General features: G+C 39.1%; 2 protein-coding genes across 2 annotated transcripts; one reads left to right on the forward strand and one right to left on the reverse strand.

The window, feature by feature from the left end:
- Positions 1-5,416: 5,416 nt before the first annotated feature.
- On the forward strand, positions 5,417-6,367 carry LOC135225261 (ribose-5-phosphate isomerase-like; the record flags this gene model as incomplete). Its single annotated transcript, XM_064264591.1, is given in 2 exon segments — positions 5,417-5,516; positions 6,279-6,367. Coding segments are annotated over 2 exon segments (189 nt in total), but the record flags the coding sequence as incomplete, so codon positions are not given.
- Positions 6,368-6,853: 486 nt separating this feature from the next.
- LOC135225687 (uncharacterized) lies at positions 6,854-10,838 on the reverse strand. Its single transcript, XM_064265035.1, has 5 exons — positions 10,586-10,838; positions 9,590-9,732; positions 9,080-9,210; positions 7,665-7,799; positions 6,854-7,172 (listed from the first exon to the last, which is right to left on the reverse strand). Exons 1-5 carry the CDS (start codon positions 10,604-10,606, stop codon positions 7,027-7,029), a joined length of 576 nt encoding a protein of 191 aa, XP_064121105.1. The 5' UTR covers positions 10,607-10,838; the 3' UTR covers positions 6,854-7,026.
- Positions 10,839-11,058: the final 220 nt, after the last annotated feature.

Below are 11,058 nucleotides of genomic sequence, written 5' to 3' on the forward strand. Positions count from 1 at the left end.
CGCCAGGAATCAAGCAGGCTTCAGGAGTCGAGCAGGCGTCAGGAGTCGGGTAGGCGCCAGGAGTCTAGCAGACGCCAGGAGTCGAGCAGGCGTCAGGAGTCGAGTAGGCGCCAGGCTCCTTGTACGAGCTTAGGTCAGAGTAAGACCCCTTCGCACTTTATGAGTTCTTCGGAGAGTAGGAGCCCTTCACCTGGTAGGAAACAGGTTCCTGAGAGAAGATCTCGTGCGTTTAAGAACTCTATTGCGCCTTGTAGTAGCAAGGATTTGTCACACGGGCGACGTTCTTCTTCTTTTGACAGAAGTCCCTCGACAACTAAGAACCGCTCTTCTCCGAAAGGATCCCCTACAGCCGGAGACTTAGAAGAAGTCTCGGATGAAGAATTACCAGTGGATGTAGTAGTCTCTGATTATAAGAGATTGTCCTTGTTGTTGTTGCAGGAGTTCGGGGATAAGCTTCAACCAGCGGATCCGCCCTCTCCAGGATCTTTGCTATCAAGCACGAAGTCTCCAAAAGCATCCTCATTTGTAAAAATGCGTCCAGCCCTTAGTATGAAAAAAGCGTTCAAAGGATTTGGAGAATGGCTTAAGAATAAAAGAGAGGCGGGCAAGACTGTTTTTTCATGCCCTCCTTCAAAGTTGACGGGTAAACCTGGAAGATGGTACGATACCCAGGAACCTATGGGCTTAGGACTGCCTTCATCGGCAGACGCAGATTACGCTTCCTTAGTAGATTCTTCAAGGAGGCGCGCTCTACTATCAGCAAAAGCTACTTGGGGGATGTGTGAACTGGACCATCTACTAAAGGGACTCTTTAGGACACTCGAAGTACATATTCAATTTTATGGACTGGGCTTTGGGAGCCCTTGCGAAGAGAGCCCAAGATCCCGAATTTGTCACTATGGACGAATTATCGAGTGTATTATCGTGTCTGGACAGAGCGGTGATGGACGGTTCGGTGGAAGTGGCTGCTCTTTTTGGATCGGGAGTTTTGAAAAAGAGAGCAGTGTATGGGTCTTTCCTGTCCAAGTCAGTATCTCCTCTACAGAGGTCGGCCTTGCTATATTCGCCACTTTCTAACCACCTTTTCCCACAGGACACGGTGAGGGATGTAGCAAAATCATTAGCTGGAAAAGCCACACAGGATTTACTGACACAGTCAGCAAAGAGGTTCAAGCCTGCTGTTCCTTTTCAAAAGAAGGATAAAGCACCTCTTCAGCAGCCCTTTGCGAGGCCTCTTCTCCTCAAGAACCCCTTTTAGAGGTAGAAGACCGGATACCAGAGGAAGACCTTCCAGGAGACCCGCAGGGAAGGCAAAATGAAGAAGAAGTCCTCCAGATAGCGGTAGGCGCCAGACTGTCGAACTTTGCCAGAGTCTGGGCGAGAGAGGGGCGGACAGCTGGACCCTCTCGATCCTCGAGAGAGGATACCTCATCCCCTTCAGGGAATATCCTCCCTTAACAAGAACTCCAAGGGAGTTAACAGCGAGATACAAGGATCCTGTCAAGAGTCAAGCTCTCCTGCAAGCAGTAGAACTTATGTTGCAGAAAAGGGCAATAGAACCGGTTCAAGATCTCCATTCACCAGGTTTCTACAACCGTCTATTCCTGGTACCAAAAGCCTCGGGCGGGTGGAGGCCGGTTTTGGACGTAAGTGCGCTGAACGTCTTTGTGATAAAGAAGAAGTTCTCGATGGAGACCTCTTCCTCTGTACTTTCTGCTCTTCGTCCAGGGGACTGGATGGTATCCCTGGACCTTCAAGATGCATATTTCCATGTGCCAATTCATCCGGCATCAAGGAAATACCTAAGATTCATGTCACAGGGAAGAGTGTTTCAATTTCGAGCACTTTGCTTCGGACTATCGACGGCCCCGCAAGTCTTCACGGGTATCCTAAGGAATGTGGCGCATTGGCTACATTTAGAAGGGATCAGAATCTCGATGTATTTGGACGACTGGCTAATACGAGCAAAGTCGAAGCAACAGTGTCTGGAGGACCTTTCGGTAACATTAAAGATGACGCAGTCATTGGGACTCCTAGTCAACCTCGAGAAGTCCCAGCTGGATCCCCAGCAGAACATAGTTTATCTGGGGATTCGGATGGATTCTCGGGGTTTTCTAGCGTCTCCATCAACAGAGAGAATAGAGCGCTGCCTTACAAAGGTGTCAGTATTTCTAGGGAAAGAGCATTGTTCCGCGAGGGAGTGGATGAGTTTGCTGGGAACCATCTCCTCGTTGGAGCAGTTCGTTTCCTTAGGGAGACTGCACCTAAGACCCCTTCAGTATTATCTGAAGGAGAACTGGGATCAAAGTTCCCAGGACCTCGAAGAGTCATTCAGGATAACGGACAAGGTCAAACAAGATCTTCGGTGGTGGTTAGACCCGAAGAAACTCGGTCAAGGAATATCCTTGCACATAAAGAGCCCTCTCCGAGCGTTGTTGCAGACGCATCGGACGTAGGGTGGGGAGCAACGTTGGATTCGCAAGAAGTGTCGGGAACCTGGGAAGGAGCTCAGGTGTCCTGGCACATAAACAAAAAGGAACTGAAAGCCATTCACCTAGCTCTCTTGCACTTTCAAGAACAGATATCAGGATCGATCATTCAGGTCAATTCCGACAACACGACAGCCCTAGCATATATCAGGAAGCAAGGGGGAACTCATTCATTCTCCCTTTACGAGACAGCGAGGGAGTTGTTGCTTTGGGCGCAAGAGAAACAGATCTCTCTTCTAACGAGATTTATTCAGGGAGAGAGAAATGTTCGAGCGGATCTGCTAAGCAGAAGAAACCAAGTGCTCCCCACCGAATGGACTCTCAACCCTCAAGTGTGCGATCAGTTATGGGGGTTATGGGGAAGGCCGAACGTAGACTTGTTCGCAACCAACTGGAACAAGAGGTTGGAGAATTATTGCTCCCCCATCGCAGATCCAAGAGCAATAGCGATAGACGGCCTCCTCATGGATTGGAAGGGAATAGACGGGTACGCTTTTCCCCCCTTCAAACTGGTAGGGGAAGTAATAAGAAAGTTTGCCTCCTCAAAGGGAACGAAATTAACTTTGATCGCCCCCTTTTGGCCAGCCCTAGATTGGGTGACAGAGTTGCTGGAGTGGATAGTGGATCTTCCCAGATCGCTCCCACTAAGGAGCGATCTTCTCAAACAACCCCACTTCGACAGGTATCACAAAAACCTCCCCGCTCTAAGTCTGACTGCCTTCAGACTATCGAAGGACTCGTTAGAGCGAGGGGGTTTTCTCGCGAAGCTTCAAAAGCAATCGCAAGAGCCAGGAGACCATCCACATTACGGGTGTACCAGTCGAAGTGGGAGGTGTTTAGAAGATGGTGCAGGACGCATGAGCTATCCTCTTCCAGTACCTCTATAACCGACATTGCAAATTTTCTTCTTTACCTTAGAAGAAAGTGTGGCCTAGCTGTATCTACGATCAAGGGGTATAGAAGTATGCTGGCCTCGGTGTTTAGGCATAGGGGTCTGGAAGTGTCGGACAATAAGGATCTACATGACCTTATTAGGTCTTTCGAGACCTCAAAAAGTCAGAATAATAAAAATCCCAGTTGGAACTTGGATATAGTGCTTCATTATCTGATGTCTGAAAGATTCGTACCTTCCAATAATTCTTCTTTTAGAGATTTGACAAGGAAGTCTTTATTCCTGTTCGCCTTAGCCACGGCAAAAAGGGTGAGTGAGCTTCAAGCGTTAGAGGGCAGAGTGGGTTTTAAGAAGGAGGCTGCAATTTGCTCTTTTAAGCCTCTCTTCTTAGCCAAGAACGAAAACCCATCAAAACCGTGGCCTAGAAGCTTTCGAAGTGAAGGCACTCTCTTCTCTTACGGGGGAAGAACAGGAGAAGACCCTTTGTCCAGTAAGAGCGCTAAAATTTTATTTACAAAGAAAGTCTCTTTTGGGAGGTACGCAGGAAAGTCTTTGGTGTTCGGTCAAGGATCCTACAAGGCCAATATCAAAAAACGCCCTTACGTTTTTCATTAAAGACATTATTAAGGAAGCGCATCTTAAATGTGGTGAAGAACAATTTAAACTCCTCAGGGTAAAAGCACACGAAGTGAGGGCCTTAGCAACCTCAATGGCTTTTCATAAAACGTGGTCCCTTCAAAATCTAATTGAATCCACGTATTGGAAGTGTAACTCAGTGTTCGCCTCTCATTATCTAAGGGATGTGAGAGTTACTTATGAGAAGTGCTTTTCACTGGGAGCGTATGTGTCCGCGGATTTAGTGCTGGGAGGAGGAGCTGAGGTTAATCCTAATTAGTTAGGTTATGTAATTTTAACATTATGGTGTTTGGTTTTTATGGTTGACTGAAAGAGGGTATAGGAATAACCCTTTTCAGTTCTTAGATTTAACATGGTTAGGAAGGTCAGGTGGTCGGGATTAACTTTTGGTCTCCTCGTTGTGCATTATGTAAAGCCTAAAGCTCTGTCATGTAAGAGGGCTAGCCCCCATTGATAAGATACAGGTCAGGCTCTGCCATGTAAGCGGGTAAGCCCCATTGGTACGATCCATGCAGGTTCTGTCGCGTAAGCGGGCTAGCCCCCATTGACATGATCCAGAAGGGCTGTTCGGTCATAGGTGGTTTACCTCACTGAAGCTCTTGAGGCATGCAGACTAAATGACAGTAATCATGAAGTCTTCGGCCCAAACAGGTAAGAACCAAGGATTGATATCCTACAACAATTGTTGTTTCCCGTTATTAAAATTTTTTTTTTTATATATATAGCTGTCTCTCGCCCTCCACCAAGGGTGTCAATCAGCTAAGTATATATCTGCCGGGTAAGTTGCATGTATAAAAATGATATTGTTAAGATACAATAAAGTTTTTATACATACTTACCTGCAGATATACGATTAAGGGCCCACCCAGCCTCCCCTCAGGAGACAGGTGTAAGAGAAAATCTGGCTCAGAAAACGGGAATGGTCGGGATTCCGCCACCCAGCGGCGGGAATGGTAGATCACCTGACCTACCTGTAGCGTGTGCCGCGAGTTTTGAATTCTGTCGGGACGACGGAGTCTATAGCTAAGTATATATCTGCCAGGTAAGTATGTATAAAACTTTATTGTATCTTAACAATATCATATTTGCACCTGCAAATGACAAGTACGTAGCTCTGTTTTCAGAGATATAACAAATAAAATATTTAGAAAACTTGTAATAACAAATAAAATATTTAGAAAACTTGTAAGCATTGTACATTTTTGCAGAATGTTATTCAGCCATGTTCAAAGAGAAAGTTGTTTACATCCAGAACTCTCTAAAGGGAAATTATTCCTAACCTCCATAGAACTATGTAAGAACTAATCCAGAAAACAATTTGGTAATACTTTTGAATAAGCTTTTCAGGACCACAACACACTTGGTTGTTCCCTTCCTTCTGAAAGAACTTATTTTACAGGGTCCAGTAGTAACGGATAATGGAAATTTCATCCTGGATTGGATTTTTGATGGAAAATTTGACTGGAAGGATGTTGATCGGCAGATTATGATGATTCCAGGTAATTTAAAATATATACGTATTAATAATGTATTTTATGCCACTCACTAAATTATGTTACTATCTCCTCAAGATGTGTCAGTTTGGGATGAAAAGGGTAACATCAGATGTCAACAATGTTAATAACAAATTTTTATTTTCTTTGGTATATTATTTATTTACAAAATTTGTCAGCTCTTTCACATGGTGATTAATCAAATAGCATGGAAATTAACAAGTGTTGAAATGAAATTAGCATATGCAATATTTCTAAAACATATGATGGCCTATCATATATGTTCCACATATGATAACAAAATTCTACTATGTTATGTTTTTTTAATTGGACCTCGTATTGTTGTTACATAATGCATTATGCCCACTTATTTTCCTTGTTATAGTATCTTATACATTGCTTGAGGAAAAGCCTTTTATGTATCATTTCAGGAGATAAGATCAGTTATCTGAGAATTGAATTTTATTTTATATAAAATACTAGAAAATTATTTCCAACAAAGGTGACTATTGTAGTAGAAAGTTGGGAGCTATATTTACTTTATTTTAGATTCTTTGCATAGAATCTAAAGGTGTGCTTTGTAACACTTTAATATAACTTTTAAAGAATTAATGCAAATCATTGGATAACGTAGTAAGGCTAGAATTACACACACACCTTATGCATTTCAGCCAGAAGCATTGAATGTATTTTTTGTTTCAGGTTCCTGTTATGCATGGTTATTCATCAACTATTTTGACTGGAGTTATTTGTATTTTATTATTGCAGGTGTTGTTGAGACTGGTTTGTTTGTCAACATGGCCACAGTTGCATATTTTGGCATGGAAGATGGATCAGTGAAGGAACGTCAAGTGTGAGTTGGTTAATCAGATGTCATGTTTTCTTGTGTTGACAGAAGAAAATTACCATATTATTCATATATATTTGGACATTTATATATATATAGTTGTTCTTTGACCTTCTGGAAGGAAGCTGTAAAATGTACTGTAAATTAAAAATTACCACTTTACAATGCTGAATTGACGTTGGCGTCCACGTAAATATTCTACCGTTTAGTATATGGAAGGTTAAATTTTCAAGTATAGAACTGCATTGTTGGTAGTATGTACTGCACATTGCATGTGATAGTATATTATTGTATGAGACAAGATACTTGATGTGCATATGGATTTGCTGTGATAAAATTGGTTTACATTTGTGTTATTTAGCTGAATTCCATGTGTTCAGTTTCATATTTTTAAAACAAGTTTTGTGATTTACCTTACATGTTTTTGTAATACCTAAAATTCAGGAACTCATATAGAATATTATTTTCATATGTTGGTAATAATAAAATTGTTGAATGTTCATTGTCTTTTAATGGATCATTTTGCTTAAGACTGACAGGTACAAATCTTTTATGTATTCTTTTTGAGTTTTTGCTTTTTCATTTTATAAGCTACGTGGAAATGCTAATGTTCAGCATAACAAAAGAAAAATGCAGTATAAAATAGTACAGTTATAAATGTGTGTTTGTTCAGTCTGTTGCTAATTCTTCACACACTGATGAGTATATATAATTATCAATGATTGATTCAGATTCATTAAACTCATCTTTGAATTCCTCTGCATCCTCAGTAGTTTTTAAGATGATTTCCAATATTTTTCCAAAGCTTGGAAGATCTGAAAAAATAGTGTATATGTATTTTTGTTACTGTAATAAATAAGCTGAAGGTAACTAAATCTAATCTTGTAATTTCATCATTTTCGTTAGTCTTCTGTTAAAGAAGTTAAAAATGGAATTCTAAAAGTTGAGGTGATTGTAAGTGACATTTGAATATGTATTACTGTCTTTTTGCTTTCAGACAGAATCAATTCAGTTTTCCTGTACATACTAAACTTCACTGCAAATTGTACATTAAACCTCATGGTAAATTATTCGACAAATGAAAGATGTCATTGTGAACGAACAAGAATAAAATAATGATTATCTCAGATTAAACTCCTACTTGCATGGGAGATTGAAATAATTTATACAATATCTAAAGCCTTTTCAAACACCATCCCAATGCTACCCAACATCAAAACATTTGGGATTTATTTATTTTGCATTTTTTACGGATATCGTTAGAATTTTAAAGGATTCAACAGCCATGAAAGCATTTATTACTATACCTCTGTCTGCATTTCTTCTTCGATGTTGCTGCCATTGTTCATAACATGTTTGCACTATGGTTGCATTAATCTCCTCTTCTGAAATATCTGGTGTAGACTTTTCTTTGTCGTCATTAGTAATTACATCATGAATAACTGAAATTTGAAATAAATAAGATTTATATTCACGATTTTATTTCTATACTAGAAATTTGAGAGAATATTTTGATGGGATGCATTGTGTAAAGTTTGTGATTTTTTTTATTCTTGAATTACAGGTTACTGTATTTCAATAAGAAATTGTGTAATGTGACTGTATTACCAGGGAATGCAAGGAATCAACTTCAGATATAAAATAATGTCATTAGGGCTATGGTATTTTGTCATTTTGAATAGAAGCAAAATACCAAAGTATTGTTTTCATCTAATATTTACGTACGTTATAACCCAACACAGTTATTGTATGCTGGACTGTGGGGGCATATATAATTGATAATAATTAATTTTCCTCTTGGTACTGTATTTTGAAGTTTCTTGGAGCGATTCTTCACCATAACCAGTTTTGATGTAGTAGCCAGTTATTGATAAGTGAGCATATGATTAATTTTCTGAAATGCTAAACTAGTCAAAATTACTATAGCAGTCCCTGGCTTACGACGGGTTCGGCTTATGACGTTCCGAGGTTACAACGCTTTTCAATTATATTTATCATAAATTATAGCCAGGTTTACGACGCATGTTCCAGGGTTATGACGCCTACAACACTCATCTGGCAGGAGAAATATGACTCCAAAACTGCAAAATGATCAATATTTGAAGTGTTTGTTTTTTATGAAAAATGCAATAAGAATGCAGTTTACATAGTTTTTAATGCACATAAAGCATTAAAAGTAAGGTTTTCTTAGGAATTTTGACGATGTTCCTGCTTACGACGATTTTTGGCTTACAACGCGTCTCAAGAACGCAACCCCCATTGTAACCCGGGGACTGCCGGTAAATGAATGCTACATAATTTTTCTTGTGTACATTTCATTCATACAATGGTAAGTCCTAATTTGGAAAGTGAAATATGCTAATGAAATTCATGTGCAGCAGAAGTGGAATCATTTGCCTAAAATGAAATGAAGAGCATTATCATTTAAAAGCCGAAAAAAGTGTTAAGGAACTTTATGCGAGCTTCAGCTTTGGGATATATCAGCTTGCAGAACACATAATAGGTAACAATGTTCAGTTCATGCAAAAAAAAATAAAATAATGGAAATATTAATGCAATCTCAACAGCAACTCTTGCCAAAAAAGAAATTTTACATTGGTTTTCGGAGTGCTTTAACCCAAATAAAAAGACCTATTAGGTATAAAAACTGATTTGCAAGGCAAAGAATATCATTGGAAGACATGGTTGTGAAACTACTTGCCTTTCTATATGTTGGACTCACCTGTTTTCTCATTGGTGTTTCTCCAGTGGTTTCGAGCAAGCTGAACGCTTAACCTCCGCTTTTGCACCATGAGACCATCCAGCTTCGAGACTGCAGTTAAGGCAGCTTCTAGGCTTACGAACCGAATAAAACTGCAATGAGAGAGTTCTTGTTAGCAACAATCTTGAGTTAATTTAAAGAAAATTACTTCTTTATGAAATTGGAGGCATGAGGTTTTATAGAAGTTTTCAGAAATTCTTCATTTGGTACGTATCATATTTAGCAACAAAAATCTATAAATTGAATAACTAAAGTTCACAGCCATCTACAAACATGTTAGGAAACTAGAAATATTGTGAAATGAAAGCCACAACATGAGAAATATAGTTTCTTTAATTCAGTTGAAATATTTTCTTTGAGTATATGGTATTTAGCCTATGGATACATTATTAAAGATGAAATGCAAAAGTTCAAATAATGCTGAAGTTGAAAGGAAATTTGTAGAAATCCATCAAATAATTGGCTACTTACGCGTACTTGAACTTCGTAAAAGAAGATACCTTTGTTGGTATTTCAACTTCAGCCACACCACCACATGTAGCACAAAGATCTGTTAATTCTTCTTCAGTTGTTTCTATAGGGAGATTCCTGATAACAACTGTTATAGTTGGAGGCTGGGAAACAGAAAAATGAACTCTTAGTTTTGAGCAAGGGACAGTGGAAATAGTTTCAAAGTATAGTGTATATTGAAAGAAAAAATATATGTACTACTTTTATTACTGTAGATGGGCCAGACATAAAGCATAGTAAAGGGTTGCTTACTAAACGTTCATCTTTAGTTATCATTTTCTAACTTGGCTATTGTGAATGTGAGCTGCATCCATGACTGAAGTAAAACCATAAGTGGTATTAGTTTTCAAGTCTAAGTTTTCCATAGGTTTCTACTCTATGCATCTAGCCTCTTCATCTACAACTTAGTCTATGAGACTTACAGTCAGATGCTGGAGCTACACTTTGCTTGTGGTAATTAGTCAATCATTATGTGCAGTATTGTTAAAAGATATTAAATAGGGAAGCTCAAGTTTGTCACCTTGACAGCTGAATTACAGGCATTGTCACCAATAACAAGTCTCTGCTTGTGTACATGTAGAGCTGATACATTTAATTTGCTTGATACTAATTCCAGGGAATGAAAGTTTATTCAGTAAATAAAGTAAAATTAACTAAGGTGACAAGGTCGCTGTCAAGAAGAGTCAGAATAGCTTCAAAACTAGCAAACATTATCAAAGCTTGTAATAAGACCAAATTTGTAGAAAAAGTGTAGATTTTCAGTTAAAAATTGTGTCTCGTTGTGTAAGACTTGAACAGGATTGTATTTGAGAATGAAAAATCAAAGACTTATATTTAAAGTGCCTTGAATGTAAGAAACATTTTCTTTTTTTTACAAACAGCGACCCTTCAGTCCTTAGTCCACTAACTGCAACCCTTCAGTCCTTAGTCCCAAAAAGTATAAGAATGAAAACCCACCTTTGGAAGAGACCTGTTCATGTTTTATGTTTTAGATACTGGCGTAACTAATTGTAATCTTGGAGAACTGGACAATTCAGAACTACAAATAATTCAGTAAATCTCCATTTCAATGATTTATTGGGTGTAGTGAGTACTGGCTGGTCCTGCTAGAGAATATCAATGGTACGTATAATGATCCTACATATACTATGGACAAAGAATGAATATCCTTGATTTCACCATAATAGACTCACTGTTCACTAACATTCTGTTTACTAAGCAGATGATAACGATAAGATAAGAGCGATGTGATGAAATGTTGCCTGCTTTTATTTTTGTGAATGATTTTGGAGCCTTTCCGTAGCTGGTTGTCATTCTTCGAATTTAATGCCTAAATTTACTTATGAATTACACACACATGCAATTCATGTAGGCTTGGATATGGTAAGGGACTTTGAAGGGAATTGTTAGGGAAAGTGGTGAAGGAGGCT

This window comes from Macrobrachium nipponense, chromosome 13 (assembly GCF_015104395.2).
Source record: "Macrobrachium nipponense isolate FS-2020 chromosome 13, ASM1510439v2, whole genome shotgun sequence".
In the NCBI taxonomy this organism is placed as follows: Eukaryota; Metazoa; Arthropoda; class Malacostraca; order Decapoda; family Palaemonidae; genus Macrobrachium; species Macrobrachium nipponense.

Coding starts and splice junctions, on each gene's coding strand:
- LOC135225687 (XM_064265035.1), bottom strand. CDS start 10,606: ATGAACAGGTCTCTTCCAAAG. Junction 9,733..10,585: donor TGAACAGGTCTCTTCCAAAG/GTGGGTTTTCAT, acceptor TCTGTTTCCCAG/CCTCCAACTATAACAGTTGT. Junction 9,211..9,589: donor TTTACGAAGTTCAAGTACGC/GTAAGTAGCCAA, acceptor CTCTCATTGCAG/TTTTATTCGGTTCGTAAGCC.